The sequence below is a fragment of the Calypte anna genome, chromosome Z (genome assembly GCF_003957555.1).
Source record: "Calypte anna isolate BGI_N300 chromosome Z, bCalAnn1_v1.p, whole genome shotgun sequence".
NCBI lineage: Eukaryota > Metazoa > Chordata > Aves > Apodiformes > Trochilidae > Calypte > Calypte anna.
In genome coordinates, this window is record NC_044274.1 from 26836649 (window position 1) to 26854662 (window position 18014).

The 18014-nt window shown below is 42.1% G+C and overlaps 1 protein-coding gene across 5 annotated transcripts; it reads left to right on the top strand.

The window, feature by feature from the left end:
• The first annotated feature begins 719 nt into the window (after positions 1–719).
• STARD4 (StAR related lipid transfer domain containing 4) lies at positions 720–17770 on the top strand. 5 transcript variants are annotated; one of them, XR_003988671.1, is made up of 8 exons: positions 813–901; positions 1419–1534; positions 2243–2292; positions 3707–3833; positions 4970–5084; positions 5648–5670; positions 14794–14970; positions 16321–17770. XR_003988671.1 is itself a non-coding variant. In XM_030467413.1 (7 exons), exons 2-7 carry the CDS (start codon positions 1430–1432, stop codon positions 14857–14859), a joined length of 486 nt encoding a protein of 161 aa, XP_030323273.1. In that variant the 5' UTR covers positions 813–901; positions 1419–1429; the 3' UTR covers positions 14860–15087. The 5 variants fall into 5 exon arrangements, 4 of the variants coding, with proteins under 4 accessions (XP_030323272.1, XP_030323273.1, XP_030323274.1 ...); XM_030467413.1 differs by lacking the exon at positions 16321–17770 and having other exon boundaries at positions 14794–15087; XM_030467414.1 differs by lacking the exons at positions 14794–14970; positions 16321–17770 and adding an exon at positions 11573–12539.
• Positions 17771–18014: the final 244 nt, after the last annotated feature.

Sequence of the window (18014 nt, forward strand, 5' to 3'; positions counted from 1 at the left end):
ACAATGAACCCACACTACACTTAAACTGGGAAGCTGCTCTCCCGTGTAGAACTTTAAAAAGCAACAAACACAGAAAAAAATCCTTTGCAAAGTGACAGCAATAGGACGAGCCCGGGAGCAGACGTAGCCTGACGAGGGGATGCTCACAGGCAGAGACAGCGCCATTGTCACCGCAGGCGATAGGGACCATATCGGCATTACCCGAACATCACCCGGGACACCCAACACCCGTTCCTCTCGCACTATCGGTGCGCTCCGGTGCGGGGCGCTGTAGGGCGGTGCTGAGCACGGCGGCGCGGCTCGGGGCGGTACGGGGTGGGGCGGGGCAGAGCTGAGCGGGGCGGGACTGAGCGGAGCGGGGCGGAGCTGAGCGGGGCGGGGACTGAGCGGAGCGGGGCGGAGCTGAGCGGGGCGGAGCTGAGCGGGGCGGAGCTGAGCGGGGTGGAGCTGAGCGGGGCGGAGCTGAGCGGGGTGGAGCTGAGCGGGGTGGAGCTGAGCGGGGTGGAGCTGAGCGGGGCGGAGCTGAGCGGGGCGGAGCTGAGCGGGGCGGGGCGGTCCCACTTCCATCAGGCTCCCCACCTCCCTGAGGCCCTTGTCCCCGCCCCCTGCCCATCACTCCACTCCCTCCACCCAATCAGGGCGCCGCGCCCTTCGCAGCAGCCAATGGGAGGGCTCCCTCCTTCAGCGGCCTTGTGACGCCACGCCGGTGTCGCGTAGAGCAGTCGCGTGAGAGGAGAAGGCGGTGGGCTCCTTCCCCGCCATTGGCTGCGCCGGGAAACTGGCTGCGCTCTCATTGGCTGCCGCCACTGGCCACCGGCTGCCGAGCCAGCTGGCGGTGCCGCCGCTGCTGGCGGGGGGAGGTGAAGGGTGCGGAGCAAGGTGCGGAGCGCCGCAGGAACAGGTGAGTGCGGGGCACCGGGGCCGGCAGAGGCGGGGGCAAAGGCAAAGGCAGAGGCAGAGGCGGGGGCAAAGGCAGAGGCAGAGGCAGAGGCAGAGGCAAAGGCAAAGGCAGAGGCAAAGGCAGAGGCAAAGGCAAAGGCAGAGGCAGAGGCAGCAGCAGCGGCAGCAGCAGCGGCAGCAGCAGCGGGCGGGCAGAGGCGGGGGCAGCGGCAGACACAGACACAGGCACGGGCAGCGGCAGCAGCTGGAGGGTCTGGCCCGTCTCGCCACGAGCGCGTAGGTGTGGCGGGGGGGAAGGCAGGAGCATTGCCCTCCCCCCCCGAGGGGCCCTCCCGACCTTCCTCTGTCAGCCCAACCGAGTGGGAGGATGCATGGGGGAGCGGACGGGGTGAGGATGAGGGTGGGGTGTACGCTCTCTTTTGGAAGGGCGTGGATTACACTGCTGCCAGCAGCTGTCCCTGAGGTTGTGCCCTGTACTGATGTGTGTGCCTGCGGAACGGGTGTCGTTCGTCACGCAGGAGGAAGGCAAATGGATCCGCTGCCAGATTCAGCATCCCTGGCTACGAAACTGCGGAACACTTTGGTTCAGTACCACAGCATCGGAGACAGCCAGTGGCGGGTTGCCAAGAAAACCGTGAGTGATCTGGGCTGCTTGTTGCGTGCAGCCCTCTCAAGGAAGCTGTAGGTCACTCGTGGTGGGGGCCGAGCTTGTAACGCCGGATAGCATGGGTGTGCAGCTTGTGGCTGATTCTTGCAGGACTGTCATATGAGAGGCCTTGTGAAACCACCTTTCTAGCACAGTGCACCTTTAGATCACGGAAAGTGTTTTTGCTATCACCATTGCAATTCCTTCTATCCATTTTGAAGCATGTATCTCACAGAAGAATCTTACCTATGCAGGGCCATAGGCTTTTCTTAAAGCAAAATGTAAAATACTGTTAGCACTAGCAGTGTTGTGAGATGTTCATTTGTACTTTCCTCTTCTGGACCTGCACTCTGGCCATGGCAGCCCCATGGGGAGCTCCAGGCTGGGCACAGAGTGGCTGGAGAGCAGCCAGGCAGAAAGGGACCTGGGAGTCTGGATTGACAGGAAGCTGAACACGAGCCAGCAGTGTGGCCAGGTGGCCAAGAAGGCCAATGGCATCCTGGCCTGTATCAGGAACAGTGTGGCCAACAGGTCCAGGGAAGTGATTCTTCCCCTGTACTTAGCACTGGTGAGGCTACACCTTGAGTGTGGCCACAACCTTTCCCCATTATCTCCCTGCCCCCCTTTTCCTCCCTTCCCTGGACTTCTCATATTGTATATAAGTTACAATGTCAGATTCCTTCCTTTTCCTTTTAGAAAGATGCAACTGTGTGGCGTAAACCATCAGAGGAATTCAATGGATACCTGTAAGTTTGCCTGGAAATTGGATACGTTTTTAAGGTTCCGCAAATGTGTTTTGTATAATTTAGAAATCAAGGCTGTGGATAGTACAGCCCTCAGCTACACAGATTCTCCAGAGAAGAAGCTAAATGGATTGAGTGTTCCTGTACCATTTCTTTCTAGTGTTATACTTTTATGCTTTAGCGTTGCATGGTGTTTAGAACAATGGACAATGAACACTGTGGAGCAAACCACAAAACTCCTGCTGACTTAAGTGGGCAACAACATTTGCTCAGGCCCTTAAGAAAGGTGATCTGCAAGTCACAGAATGAAGTCCAAGTTCAGTAGATCTGAAGTGTTACTGGGTGACAACCCAGACTATGCAACTGCAGTAAAGTAAAATGCCAAGCATGTGGTTGCGGGTGCCTTTCTGCCACTGGGTTCGGTTGGTATCTGTAGGTCTAGCTAAAGAAGTACTTACTAGAAAATAGCACTCTGAAGAAGTGAAAAGCTGTGTGAAAAGGTAGAGTTTGAGAGTATCTCAAAGGGGTTGAATTTAAATCCTGTTAAATCTGCAAGAACTGATGACCCAAGACACCAATTCTGCTGATGGAACAGAGCCACAGGCACACTGACATCAACAGGTTGTGTACCTTAAACCACTGTCAGGTCATTGGCTGTTATGTGCAGGTGAACACTCCTATGTGCGTGGGCTATAAACCTGGCCAGATAAAGGACACATTGAAGAGCTTCCCAAGCACCTCCCTAGAAGCTACTGGCATATTAACATGGTTCACTGGTTCTGTGTATACAGCTGAGGTTGGCTCCAACCAGATAATTATGAATGAACATGGGTGAACTGCAAGTGAATTGATGAACCGGCTCCTTCAGTAGTTACCTTTTATTAATAAGAACAGCTTAATGAATAAGATATTTTGAAAACATTCGTCCTGATGGATCCTTCCCTTTCAGGAGCTGGAGGCCCTGTAACTCAAGTAAACAAAATCTCTGGTGAAAATACCTAATAACAAATGAATGTTCTCTAATATTTCATACCAACTTATTTTGTATAGTGCTCTTATATGCCACTAAAGCATAAGGTAAATTGTCATATGCTTGGTTGTCTTCTGTTTTGTCTGCTTTATGAAAAATATTTTCCCCATTGTATTCCTGCTCTTCTTTCTTTTAGCTTTTAGCTTTACTTGTCTCTGGTGGACTCCCTTGCTCATACATTGAGAAGAGCAAATAATTTGTTAGAGAAAGAAACATATTGATTGGGAAGGATGGAAGGATTTTGCCATTAACAAAATACTGATTGCAGCATAAGGACAAAGTTTATCAGAATGACATTTGTTGCAGAGGTTGAGGCATATTGTTGCAGATTAATGAACTGTTTATAAAGAATTTCTCACTTTTAATTGTAAACCTATTTTTGTCTAGCTACAAAGCTCAAGGTGTGGTGGAGGATGTTACAAACAGAATAGTGGATCATATTCGCCCTGGATCTTACAGGATAGACTGGGACAGCTTAATGACTTCAATGGACATTATGGAAACATTTGAAGAGGTGAAGACTTGTCTAGATTTTTAAAGGAAATGTGTATAGAAGCAAGCATAAATTTAACAGTACAGCAGAGCCAGCAAATACTAACATTTGTCAGCCTGTTTTCTGCATGGCCATGGGATATTGTGCATACAGGTGGTAGGTGACCTCAGATGAGGTCTGACTGCTCACCCCTACTCTGGAACTTGAAGTTCAGGTTTCCATCAAATGCTAAAAATAAGGGACTAAAAATTGATCAATCATAATTCTCTGGAACCTCTTGTAGCCTCTAAATTTCACATATAGAGAACTGCATTACTAATTTATGTGCTAAAGCATTTTCACTCAGTTTGCTTTCTTCTGTTCCACAACAAATGAAATTGGGGGTATTAATAATACACATGTAGAGAAGCAGCAACCTCTTCCTGAAGGGCTGACTTTACTGTGTGGCATGGCTTTGTGATGGGAGCCAAAATAGTTCATACTGAATGGCAGGAATTCCTAAAGAAAGGTAGGCTTTAAGTCCATAACACAAGATCTGACAGCCTTCTTTAGGTTACTGGGGGCCTTCAGTATGACATCAAAACCCTGCAGACATCTGGACTGAACATGGATTGGCTTTTGCTCTGGCTTTTAAAGAAGTTTTGTAAGGCAAGGTATCTTTGCTAATTATTACCTAAAATTTTAATAAACTGTCATCTTTTAAGAAAGCTTTTTCTGAAGAATTGTTTGCATTCTGTTTTATTGTTTACTTGGTGAATTAAAAGTATTTGACAGAGCATCTTAGTACCAAGAGAGGCCTCTTGAAATTTATTCTTTCAGGCTTCATCAGTAGTGGCTAACCCACATAAGATCCACTTGCCTTTCTGTTCCCAGACCTGGCACAGTTCTCTAGTTCCAGTCAGTGCAGTTTAAAGGTGCCAGATATTCTCTGAAACTGCAGCTCTCAGTTGTAGGCTGGAGGTCCTTACAAACTTCAGCATTTAGAATGAAAACAACACAGCCATGCAGGCTTCACTGATGTTTGCATACTGCAGTTGACATGAGGCTGCTACCTTTGAGGGGAACTTCAGCTGCCTAAAGCGTAAATTCTCCTGCATTCGTTATACTAAAGTATTTTTGTTTTCTTACCCTCCTTGTTTATTCTGTCACTCAACAAGAACTGCTGTGTGATGCGCTACACCACTGCTGGTCAGCTCTGGAACATAATAGCACCAAGGGAGTTTGTGGATTTCTCCTACACTACAAGTTATGAAGATGGGCTTCTAACATGTGGTAAGGCATGAGTTGCTTATAAATTCTTATTTTGCAACAACTGCTTGGCTGAATATTCGATTCAAATTAAGTGCCGCAGTAAGCATTAAAAAATCATGTAAGGTGGTGTCTAATTAGTATTTCAAAGGTATTTTAACATTTTACAGGTTTAAAGAAGTGTATGAGTTACTGGTTTATCCATGAACCTTCCCTATGTGGGAGGTTTCATTTATGCCAGCTGTAGGGCAGGATGGCAGAGGCAAGTTGAGTGCTCTGACACATCTTTTACAATAGAGTGGGCAGACTAACACTTTGCTCAGCCTGGTAGTAAATGGAAGGCATTTCTTTAATGTCAGACAAGCTCTGCTTCTCTGTTGTGTGGTTTGGATGAAAAGCAGACAATTTTAATATGTAAAAGTACATAGAAACTTGAAGAGGTTCTGTCACTTCTACCAAATTCCCCAAGCAGAAACTTGAACCTTTTAAATTTACCGTACCTTTTAAATTTACTGTACCTTCCTTTTTTCGCCAGTCTTTAAATTAATTTACCTTTTTTGTTGTTGTTTGTTTGCTTTCCTTGATAGGTATAAGCCTAGACTATGGAGAGGTGAGACCTAACTTTGTTCGTGGATTCAATCACCCTTGCGGTTGGTTCTGTGTCCCCCTTAAGGACTGCCCTAGCCACAGTCTTTTGACAGGCTATATTCAGACTGAACTGCGAGGGTTGCTACCACAATCTGCAGTAGACACTGCCATGTCTAGTACCCTGACCAATTTCTACTCTGACCTGAAAAAGGCACTGAAAACAGACAAATAATGACTTAAAAGCCCACGCGTTTCTTGCAATCAAATTATATTGATTTCTTTAGTACATGTTAGCTACTGGGTTAAGAGATGAGTAACATTCCTGAATGATACCTGAACCTTTATGTTGAAGTATCCCGACAACTTTACCAAATATTTTTTGATGTGATACTTTGATGTGATACACCTTCCTAACGCACAGTGCCAGATTCAGTTCCCTGCCCAGCACTCTGCATCTGGGTGAGGAGCAGGGCAAGTGTATGAAATACTCCTAGGTAGAAAACAGAAAATGTGGGGATGGGCTTGAAAAATGCAGCATGAACTCAGCTCTCTTCAACAGGATTGAGAGTAGAGTTCTCAGGAGTTTGCTGGTGCAGGTTGCTGTACAGGCAGCATCTCACTGAAGATGTAATTTTGTAATATATATATTTTATATATTTACTTAAACTTTTTGATTTATTTAGTTTGTACAGGTACATCTGTAATTTGTTTATAAAAATTTGCTTTGATTTATCATAGGAATATTACATAGCTTAGTTGTTAAATGATACTATTCATAAGAAAGCTATTTTCTCTTGTTAGCGAAACCAAGTATTGATTATAGGTATTTCATTGATGTTACACCTGTAACTATAACTATATAATATATATATAATTTAACTGTAACTATATGTAACAGTCTCAGTACAGATATAAAGAAATGCCCTTACAGCTGATCCAAAGCTCAGTTAAGTCATCAAGTGTCTTCCCGTAATTTTTAGTGGCATTTTAATCACACAGACATCAAAATAGCAAACGTTCAATGGATCTTCTGTGGTACTCTGCACTTCTAAAGAATTTTTTACTTAAATTTGCATGTAATTGTGTGTATGGTGTGATTTGGGTTTTTTAGGTCTATCTTAAATGAAAATCCTGGAATTACTAAGCCAACTGAAAGGACCACTAACTTGCTTCAGGTGTAGGCACTGGTGTATCCACAAGAGCACAGACTTCAGAATGTTGGTGCAATGCTCTGAAGTGTTCTGTGTTAATATCCCTAGACTGATCTTTGCAATAAATGAAATTATCATCTTAAAACATGAGCAGCTGCAGGCCAAAGCTGAAGTTGCAGAGTTGCTCAGATGGAGGGTCAATTTTTAAAGAATACTTAGCCACCCAGCTGATAATTGCAAAGCAGGGGCTTTCGAAAGATTGCTGTCTGTGTTGCTAGGAGCCTGAATTCTCTTTAAAACTTGACATTATGCTTTTAATTCTGTTATGCATAGTCGGCTCAAGTGAGACTTTAATTGTCTCTGTACTTTACAAGTGCAAGCAGAGGCATGGTTAGCTGTGTAGCAGTTAGGGAAGCCCTTGAAGCCCTAATATTTTGGGTCCAGTTGCATCTGTACAATCCAAGCATTGGTAATGAATTCCCAGGAAAAAAAAAGGGGGGAGGGGGGGCAGAAAAAAAAAGAAATACTGACCACTGCAGCTGAACTCTGAACAGTGAAGATTTCTTTCTTATTGCTCAAGAAAAGAGGTAGAAAAACCAAAACATTAAATATAGTGAGGGTTCTTCCAATATGCTTCTTGTTTTAAGGGTTCTAGCACGTTTTAGGATGGTTAAAAACAATGGCATCAGATGGCCTTTGGTGTCTTCATAGGTAGAAAATGTCAACTCCCTGTTGGATTTTGTGTATTCTGCACTTCTCTTTAAGCTCCTATGTTCCTCTTCCCATCTTTTCTATTTTCCTTGGGCCCCTCCTGGTACTAAAAGTTCACAAAGTGGTGTTTCACCTCCAAGGACTCTGAGGAGTCAGAATCAGCAGACATTCTTTTCCAAAATTCTAGGGTCCACTCCTTTGTAGTACTGGTACAGAGGCAAGTATGAAAACTCTAACATGCTGCTCTGTGGGCATTACATGACATGAATTACGACATGATTATAGGGCAAGCTGTGTGAAATATACCTTATTTATCCTTCCTAGTTACAAAGACCACATGTATAAGGTCACCAGGTATAGTGACTCTGCATATTCATGTCTTCTTTTTTTTTAAAAATTGCTGGGACTAATCAAGAGGTTGTTAAGGGAGAAAACATGTTCCATTGCTCTGTAAAAAGCCAATTTAAATCTACACAGAGGCACTTCATTGCTGAAGAAATGGGTTAAAAGGAGCATAAGACATCAGGGTGATGTTTGTACAGCACTAGATATGGCAGAAAAGATGAAGAGATCCCTGTTACAAACACCCATTTTAAGGGCTTTCACACCTCTATAGTATCTATCCTTATTTATTGTTCAGCAACATGGCTTTTTATGCTTTCAGTGAGGGTGATGAAACCCAGAGAGCAGCTGAAGCAAAATAGAAAGAATTTGTGTTCAAATGGAAGAAAATTGCTACTATATTTTAATTATTATAATGTTTTTTAATAAAAAATTCTCCATGCTGGTTTTCTTGTTTTCAACAGTTTTCAGTATCAGGCCTAGAAATTGAAAGATTTTGTGTATGAGAGACAGGTTTCTGAATGCGAAGTAGGCTTATTTTGCATTATAGTAGCTTATTCCTTAAACACTGATTAAACTGTCTTTTTGTGTTCTAATGTGTAGTCTGTTTTCTTCTACCTATAATTCTGAACATTCAAGTGGATAACTTGAGTGAGTAGAGACTACAGGATACAGAGAGCACGGGCTCTAATTTTTTAAATTTTCTTTTAAACAAGATGAAAGAGTGTAGTACAATTCTCCATTTTTCAGATGAGGAGAAATCATGGAAGTTGCTTACAAATTTTAAGGATTTATTTTGCAGGATGTCACACTTGCAAATTTTTCTGGTTTATGAGTGCAGTGACTGACAATGTATATGCTGCTGAAGCAATGCCTAGAGACATTATACCAAGCAGTTCAGTTAGAAAGTAATGCAGAATTAGATGAAAGATGTCCAGTTTCATAGTGCTTTATTTATTTGAAAGCCAAAATTTATTTCTTTTTAGATAGCTAAAGATTGAGAGGAATGTTAGATCTTGAAGCAGAGCTGTTCCTTAATAAAGAATACATTCAGCACCAAGAAAACCACAAGATCAGGTACTTATACAGTCAGAACCTCTTTTCCCAACATGGCATGGTTTACCTTCTGAGTGGACTGTCTAGATGGAGCCAAGACAGTAAAATCAGGAAAGCAGTTGAAAGGACCACATGCAGGAGCCCATGCTTCGCTTCTTAGGAGGTACAGGGAGAAGTAAATTACACCTAATATAGATTTCTCTCATTCCCACAGCAGCAGAATTACTGCAAGTCTTTGGGGTTCTCCAGGACTTGATTCTAAGAGTGTTTCAGTTAAACTGGAATATAGTTATTCAAAAGTGACTTCTGAACAAGGTGACCAAGAGTAGTAGAGGCCACTTTTCTCTAGGGAAATGGCATATATATAGACACATCAAAATTATTTTTATATGAATAATTTTAAAAAATGAAACAAACTTACTTATACAGGGGTGTAGGCAGTATGGCAGTCTAATCTTCTGTACTTCAACTTGGTGCTTTGTGTGTGGATGAAACAGGTGGGGAAAGAAACAACAGTTTTATGTTAGGCTTCTGTACCTCTCCTAAAACATCCATCATTAAACCTTGCCTGTCACTGTGCCCCTTATTTAACATAAGCAGAAGATAGAAACTGGGCAAAGTTCACTCTGGGGGTGGTCCAAGGTATTCGACCACAGCCTGCTGGGAGGTAGACCAGTACTTCAGGTAGATCCTGTGGGAATGGCACAAGTTCTGATCTCAAATTTGATATATTTATAAATGTGAAACGTGATGAATTTGTAAAAGCTGAAAAAACTGTGTAATTCCTCTAGTAATCATAAATAAGCAGAAATGCTTTGGTGGTGTGAGCTGGTGATTCATCCCAGGAGGTTCACTGCTGTGAAAGTAGCTGTAATTCTAGTGAATTATAGTCCAGTCTAGTGAATTACAACTAGTCAAGTTGTGCCTGTGTTCAGAAAGTCAGTCTTTTAACAGAGATTTTAACTGACTGTGCTCAGCATTTAAGAGATTGTTATCTATATATTGAATGCAATTGCAGAATAAATTAATAAATTATTCGAACAGACTTGTGATTTAGCTTTCTCAGTAGTTGTGCAGGCAGATGTAGTGTTCTGTTTTATTTTGTGGGGTTATGTCGGATGATGTAGTTCATCTGCATGGTCATCTCAATGGCTAATAATTCATCTCTTTAAATTTGAAAGCATGAAAGTTTTTTTTTTACTTATAAGCCAATGTGCATGTGCAACTTGGATTTCTGCTAAACTGAAATCTCTTGAAAACTGTACAAATAGGTTTTTCTCAAATCTTAAATTTAAAAAATATATATAGCTTCTTGTAATGGTCATATGATTACTGTGGAGGAACATTATTATTCTGTCTTTGTATTACTTACCTTTCAACATGTTAAAGAAATGGTGTATTAACCATCAAAATTAAGTTTCTCCAAAACATGAGCATGTAGCACCTTGCAAAATGCATATGCATGTTAATTAAGGTTATAAAGCATGCTGCAACATATATTTTTACTTACCTAATCAGCACCTACAGAAGAAAGGAAGAAAATGCCTATATCTTATGTAGAACCTTTCCTTGTTCTCTTACTAAGCCTGTATAAAGGCAGGAGAGTTCTGATGCATTGACTTCTGAGCAAGGAGTTGCATCCCCCTTGTTGCTGAGAAAAGAAATTGCCACCTCTGAGATACAACATGCTCTTGTAGGGCATGTTTCGAGTCTGCCTCTGCAAAGTGGGATAGGAGTAAGTACAGAGGCCACTGTGTATCTTTGGAAAATTATTAAGGGCATTTGTTAAAATTATTTTCTTAAATGGTGGTGTTTAAGCTCCTAGTGAAGGAGAATATGAAGAGGGGATAAAGAAAAATAAATCTATGCTAAAGATTAAATGTTTTCCAATCCTCATTGAGCTGTGCTGGTCACTATTTTAAAGCACAGGTGGGGACTCATTATTGTGGGATAAAGCTCCCTCAGGGTTTGCTAAAAGCAGAGAGACAACAGGCACAGATGGTAACATCACTCAACAGGAGCTGTCTGTTCACTTTGCACAGATGACCCACATGCTAAGAGATGTCAAATCTGGATTAAGGTACCCCAGATCTCAACACAGTACCAGAACTGTCTCTTCCAAAGTGATTTTCTTTAAGAATTCTCTTTCAGTGAGTAAAGTGAGCATGACTATCTAATGATCCTCAAAAGTGGTTCTTTAATACAAGAAACACAGATGATGCTATTAGGATGTCAGTTACTGCCCAGAGTGTCACCCAGAATTGACCTTGTCCAGGCCTTCTGTGCGACAGTTTGCCCATACCCTGGATACACAGGAAGCATTTCCTGAGCTCTGAACCTGGGCTTGCTGACCTGCCTGCCAGCACAGACCCTCCTCTGGCTGGGAGAGAGCAGTAAATTACCCAGAGAGTAATTTACTCTGGACAGCAAATTACTATCCTAAGTATGACTCTGACTTTCTCAGAGTGTCAGTCACAGTGCTGCCTTCAATTTGGTTTCCAGTCAGAAACCATGACATATAGGGTGTTGGTATTACCAACTCAGGCTCCAAGGCTCAGTAGGTATGCAAGGAAATGCTCAAAGCAGTGCATTTGAGCAGCTGCATACATGAGTACTTTGTCGTTGGTGTACTGTAAGACCCCTTCTTGTATGTGTGCATGACAGGATTTTGAGTTTCTCAGAAGCTGAAGGAAGATGGAAAGAAATACCAACATCCCTGTTCACTGGGATATGAGGAATGTCCCTACAAGCCAGCATCTTTTACACATACAAGATAATCATGGGGCCACCAGGTGCACAGATATCTCTGCTGAATTTCATGGTCTACATATCTCAACCAGTCAGGCATCTCTGCAGAAACACAATCCACTGGAGCTGAGACACTGAAACTTTCCCAAGACCAGCAGGTGTAGTAATCTTCACCAGAAACCCATCATATATCAAAGAGTTAGTGACTGACACAGCAGCTAACCTGAGCTGGGGCAGGCCTCTGCTGCTCAGTGCGTGCTCCCTGCCTGCAGACTAAATGTATAAGCTAAATGTATAAGCTAAGGAGAGCCTGAAGGCAGCTGCCATGCAGTACCAGCAATCACACCACCTGCCTGGCTTTCGCTGTACCTGAGGCTGCAGCAAGAAGTTCTTGTATGGGCATCCTTCTTACTTGATAGTTGGAGTGATGAGTAGGTTGATGAATGAAATGATGAATTAACAAAACCCTGTAGCTCAAATTGAAAAAAAATGTGATAGCCCTTCCAGGGATAGGATCTGTTTGGTGCCTCACAATTCAGAGTTCCCAGCATTTGAGTGGATGTAAAATTATCTAGACAGCCCTGTTTCTTTATTGTGTTTCTTCTAAGAAATTGTACTTTAAATGCTACTTTACAGCGATCAATTGCGTTTTTACTGGGATCATAAGGAACCAGCACTTTCTGCTGCAATACAGCGGGCAAGACGAAGAATCAATTTCTTTATATACTCTGTGTGGGCAAACCATCTTTCTGCTCTGCCTGTGCGCCTCCCAAACAGTACCATAAAAATAGAGCATTTGAGGAAAAGAAGCTAAGAAAACCTGGTGCCCACTACATGTTCAATGTGCTATATACCTCTTGTCTGAAGAAATTGAAGTATGGTATTGGAAAAAAAAACAACAAACAGACAAAAGATTAAAGGGGCCTTTCATGCATTATTTAAAAAAAAAATATGAAGAAAAAATATAGAGAATTCATAATACATATAAAAATATTTAATCATTTCCCAAATTACCCATACAGACAGAAAGTTACTTGCAGATGTACATTTTTGAAGACAAAAGGTGGTTTAATTGCTCAGAAGGGCTTCAGAACTACAAAACCCAGGGCTTTATAGACAGGTAGACTGTGCCAGGCATCAGCAGAAATACCTGGTTTTTATTAATTATGTACTTGAATGGTTTGGTTCGTCTTCAGCTATCATAACTTATTGACAGTCCATCAGAGTAGTTCTGTCATGTTACAGACTTCTCTGTTCTTGTGTCTGATTTTCTCATATGTCTCAAGGTCACTATAAAACTGCTGTAAAGTTATGCTGTAACATGAGATGCCACACCATTGGATGGCCTGTTTTAAAGAGGTCAGTCCAAAGCACAAAAATCCCGAGCTCCAGGGGGAGCTCAGAGTCCTTGAGACCCAGCTCCTGTACATTCCTTCTTCTCTCATTTTGATTTTCCACTGACCTTTTCCACTCTGTTATGGAGATGGGAAGAAGATGGTTTCATGAAAGTGTAGTAAGAAAAAATATGCCTTGCCTCTGCTTGGGAAAAGATTCATTAGCATCCTTAGCAGCATTACCGGTCTTGGAAGTGCCGAATTAGAAAGAGATCACCACGACAAACTGTTAACTGCAACAAAAAGACTCAGAACTTTGTAAAATACTTTCCAGTCATAAGAGTAGCAAAATTATTTGTTAGACTGCATAAGAAATGGCAGCGTCTTAATTCCTGTATGCTTTTAGGACCCATCAATACATCTCCCTGTAATGGTGACTATTGTTCCTTATTCTACACTGAGCATTAGCTGTCAGCAAATAATAGACATAAGCATCTCCAGATTTACTAGTTTATTTAGCATCAGATCAATCATGCAAGCTACTTATTAAAAATAAACTTCCCTCCATCAAAGTATATTGCCATGGTTTATCAGCATTTCCATGCAAGCACACAAGCAGGTACATTGGTCCCAAATACAATACACTGAAAAAACAAAGCCATCAATGTTTTCTTGTTCCAATTTTTCTCTGGTACAATTGCACAGCATAAGAAGAAGTTACTACACAAACAGGCTTAGTCTGAAGTAGAAGTGTGCAGTTAAACAAGCAGTCCATAAATAGCTATATAGCTTCAAACATCTTTGCTATTACAAGCAAACAGTGTTGACAATACAGAATTTCTTACACATTAAGCAGTAACAGGAGTCAGGTACATTGGACACAGAGCTAATTTGAGAAAGTCTAATAGATATGATTTTTTTTGTTATTATTTAGAGTCTATCCACCACTTCTCTGAGATCAACAAACTTCTGTGACAGGCTTATAAAATACTTTGTGTTACAAGTCAATAGCACCATTTGTTTTGGTGCTATCTGTGCATCAGCACATACCCTAACCATGCAGCATATACTCATCCTGAATAACAGAAACACAAAACTCCCTGTTTATATTCTGGTGCTCATCCAGCCTCAAAGCGAAGAGCCACCAGAAGCTTCCAAACCAAGGTCAAAACAGACACAAGCTTTAATGGATCACATTTCTTCAGGTTAAAATCAGCTTAACCTGATGAGCTCCTTACTGTAGATTTGGAGCAGCCATCTAGACTCTGCTTGGTGCTTCCCAGGCTTGCAAGGGCATGGTGGTGTAGATCCTTGGGACTAACAAACTGCTTCTCCCAGCTGAGAAGCACTCAGTGACTCAGTGACTGTGACATGTGAGAGAAACTCAGTGACTCGTTTTCTCTTCACTCCTTGCAAGCTGTATCAGCCACCCTTGCTGTTCTGAAAGACCATCTTATCTTATGGACCCTCACCCCCCTCCACCTTTTCATCTTCTTCCTGAGCACCTAATCACTTCTGAGTTAGTTTTCTTACATGCATACGACTCTCAATAATATGTATTCTGAAAACAACTACTGAACAAACTCCAAAACAATGTTCCTTATAGACTATTACATTAATTTTCTGCTATTTAATCAGAAGCATTAGCATAAATTTCATGAGCATGTGGTGTGAAAAAGAAAGCGGTTCCTGTTGTACATTACAGCATGAAGATAGCTGGGGTTAGGTCTTAGCAACTAGTAGTTCAACTGTGTTTCTTTCTAATTACTTTCATTTAAAAATAATCTCTTTCTGTATTTACAGTTTCCCTGCAGTCAAGATGGTAAAGAGTTCAGGAGGTGCCCACCTACTGAGGTAGCACCAACTTAGGACCCTCTTGCAGGGTCCAGGGATCACTGTCATTCCTAAGGAACCTACTTCTCAAGGAGGAGACTGCTGCAGCAGAATTTGGAAAGTCCTCCTAAGATGCTTTTTTAAAAAGTATGCACACAATCATTTGCTTAGTTCCATGAAGTTTGTTTCTCAACAGCCTTCCATTTGTCATTAAAAACTACTCCACTCCATGCTCCATAGCAAGCTGAAGAAGAGAATTTGGGCCATATTAATAGTACAAACAGAACGGTTCTGTTGTCCTACAAATGAAAAGTGGGGTCAGTGCTGAGCTTTTTCTATCTAGAGGAGGCTGAGTCTGGATACATGTGCACTACTTTCATAAACATGGGTGATGGTGACAAATGAAAAGTAACAGAAATCAGGGGTCCTGAAGACCACTTACAGATACTTTTCACCTTATTCCTTGCTCAGACAAAGCAATTTTTTGTGTGCTCCATAGCAAAATCCTCTGGTGTTTTTTTAATGCAGGCATTTACTGTTTGTTGGTACTCAGGGATTTTCGGTGGTGCTTGGGGTCTTTTGTGTAAAGTTAGCATTTGTCAGTAATGTAATCATGACTTGCATCTGATTTCACTACTAAATGCCTTGCAGGTATGGTAGCTTTTTTTCTCATTGTGCAACACATCTATTTGGAGCTAACATTTGGAGCGTTTTGTGGTTAATGTCTGTAGAAACTGTGCCTTAGTCTGCAAAGGTATTCTCACTCTGGTAGCTTTATTGCTGTCACTAGGCCAATTCATTTAAATGGTCCCAGTCATTCTGGTTAAGTTCAAGCAGAAGTTTAAGATGAAGCTCAACAGCAATGCCTCAGATACATTGCTCTTTAACAATCCTGGATCTTTGTACTTTACTCTTCATACACCCTGTTTTGTTGGCCAAGTATGGTAATTTGATCAGGAAAACTTACTCACTGGGCATTTGCAAAACCTATATCTCCTCTGGCTTTTCCAGGAAGAGAGAGCAAATTTCTTGGGCAGGACTGAAATAATGTTACCTCACCACAATTGATGTGGTGCCAAACACTATCTGGGTTAGAAGGGAGCCTCCCTCAGGGCTGCTGTGTCAAGCAGTCAGGGATGAACAACTGTTGACTTTGTGAACAATAGCTTTAAATTTCCTAGACTACTGAAAAAGCTTTCTTTTGGAAGGGGGAGCACAAAAGGACATGACAGCAATACTGGGGCAGATATAACAAAGCAGACTTCTTTCCACAGCTCTGTGGATGAATAATTACAATTCAGTGGCTAATAGTGCATATTGCCTCTGGGATGGATCCCATGCCTTTGCAGCTGCCAGTCATACATAATGGCTTGCCTCGGCTTTTGAGTTACCAGGGTAACTGCCTAAAGCCTATGACACTGATGTGAATTTGGAGAGCTGTCCCAGACCCACCCAGTATGGGGATAAGAATTACAGTGTTTTTTTTCTTTTTGACAGACCCTTATGTGTACCTGCACACATGTAAGGACTGGTTCCACGTCGTTTTGTATTATGAAGCAGATCATTATTTAGAGTTCCAGGCCAACAAATGGGACCAGGTGTTATAAACTGACTTCATTGTTTCTTCTGCCAACACTGTAAATAGGTAAATAACAGTTAAGATCATTGGTCAGAACACATTATATTTTTCAGAATTCCCAGTGCTTCTTTGGATAGACCTAAACCACTTCTTCTCCAGTGAAAGAAAAGTATGCTGTTGACAAAAGAGCTTCCTGGTGTGGAAGCCTATGACCTGGCACGGTGCTGCTCTTGTCCTGCTTTGCTCTGAACCCCTCATCCCGAGTACAGCCAAAGCATCTACAGCAGCACAGGTGTCTCCATTTTCTATCATGAAACTAACTCAAGGAACTGAATTCTTTTCTGGTTCTGTTTGGTATTTGGATCACAGCACAGCACATATCTGTCAGCAAGGTACAGGCTCTTGAGAAAGGAAACATAAGGTGCCAGGAAACAGCTTGGGTGTAGGCAATAGAGGGGGAAAGGAAAAACTTCTCCCTGGGTGCTAACTAGCAGTGACAAATCACACCAAGAATGCATCACAGAGGAATATAAGTATACCTGACCAGTAAAACTCAGACTCTTCTGGGAGCACAAGCAACTCAAAAAGCATGAACATGAGCAAAACCAGACACAGGGCCGACAGCAGATTTGTCAAGGCAGCACAGCTGAAACCTTCCAAGAGTCAGATGGCTCTTCCCCCACTGCCTGGCAGCTGACAGCTATTCCAGGCTGAACCGTGGGGTCCAGGGCCAGGTAAAGAGATGAAGCATAAAGGAGAATAAAAACAACAAGCCATTTGGCCATGAATGCATGTTCTTAAAACCAGAGCTTCAAATGGGATTAAAAAAATCCTTTCTTTTAACCTTTGCTCTTTATGTATCATCAAGTAACGCTCTGGAATGCTTCGGTTTCTCAGGTGGACACAAAAAAGTGGAAGATACTGTGTCAGGAGCTCTAAGCTACTTAACAGGAGGAAACACATTCTGTTTAATATTCCTTGGCCAGTAAATATCTTCCTGATAGAAAAGTTAAGGTTAAATTGCTGGTTCTTGGTTACACATGCTGTGAATGGAGCACTGCTAAGCAGGGGCCTCTGGTGCAGTTTAGGACATAAAATGCTCTTCTTGTGTTTTCACCCTATTTTGCAAATAATGAGGGCACTGAAGCACTTAGCTCCCAGCTGTATCTTGATATGGAGGAGCCAGAGCTGTGGAAAACTAGGTGCCACTGCATTTATACAGTTTCTTACTGTAATACCTATTAAACAGAATTTCATACAGTCATGATCCACATATACAAGAATGTTAAATTCTTTGTTTTCTGTTCCAGCTGAGTAATGCTAGCAAAGCATGAAAGACAGCTTAGAAGGTTACTGTGACTACTACTGGAGACTTGGCTCTTACAGATTGTTCAGCAATCTCTGCCTCTTTTGATAATTTATATATTAGTTTGAGATCATAAATAAAGTTATAGATGTATATGAAAATATATATGTACATACACAGAATTGGGCCACTTTGACAAATCTATTCAGTTCTTGCTTCCATACTACACCTATCTTCACAATATCTGAATGCCAAAGTTCATTCATGTTCTTTGTTCTCGTTTGTGGTGGTGGTGGAAAAGCACAC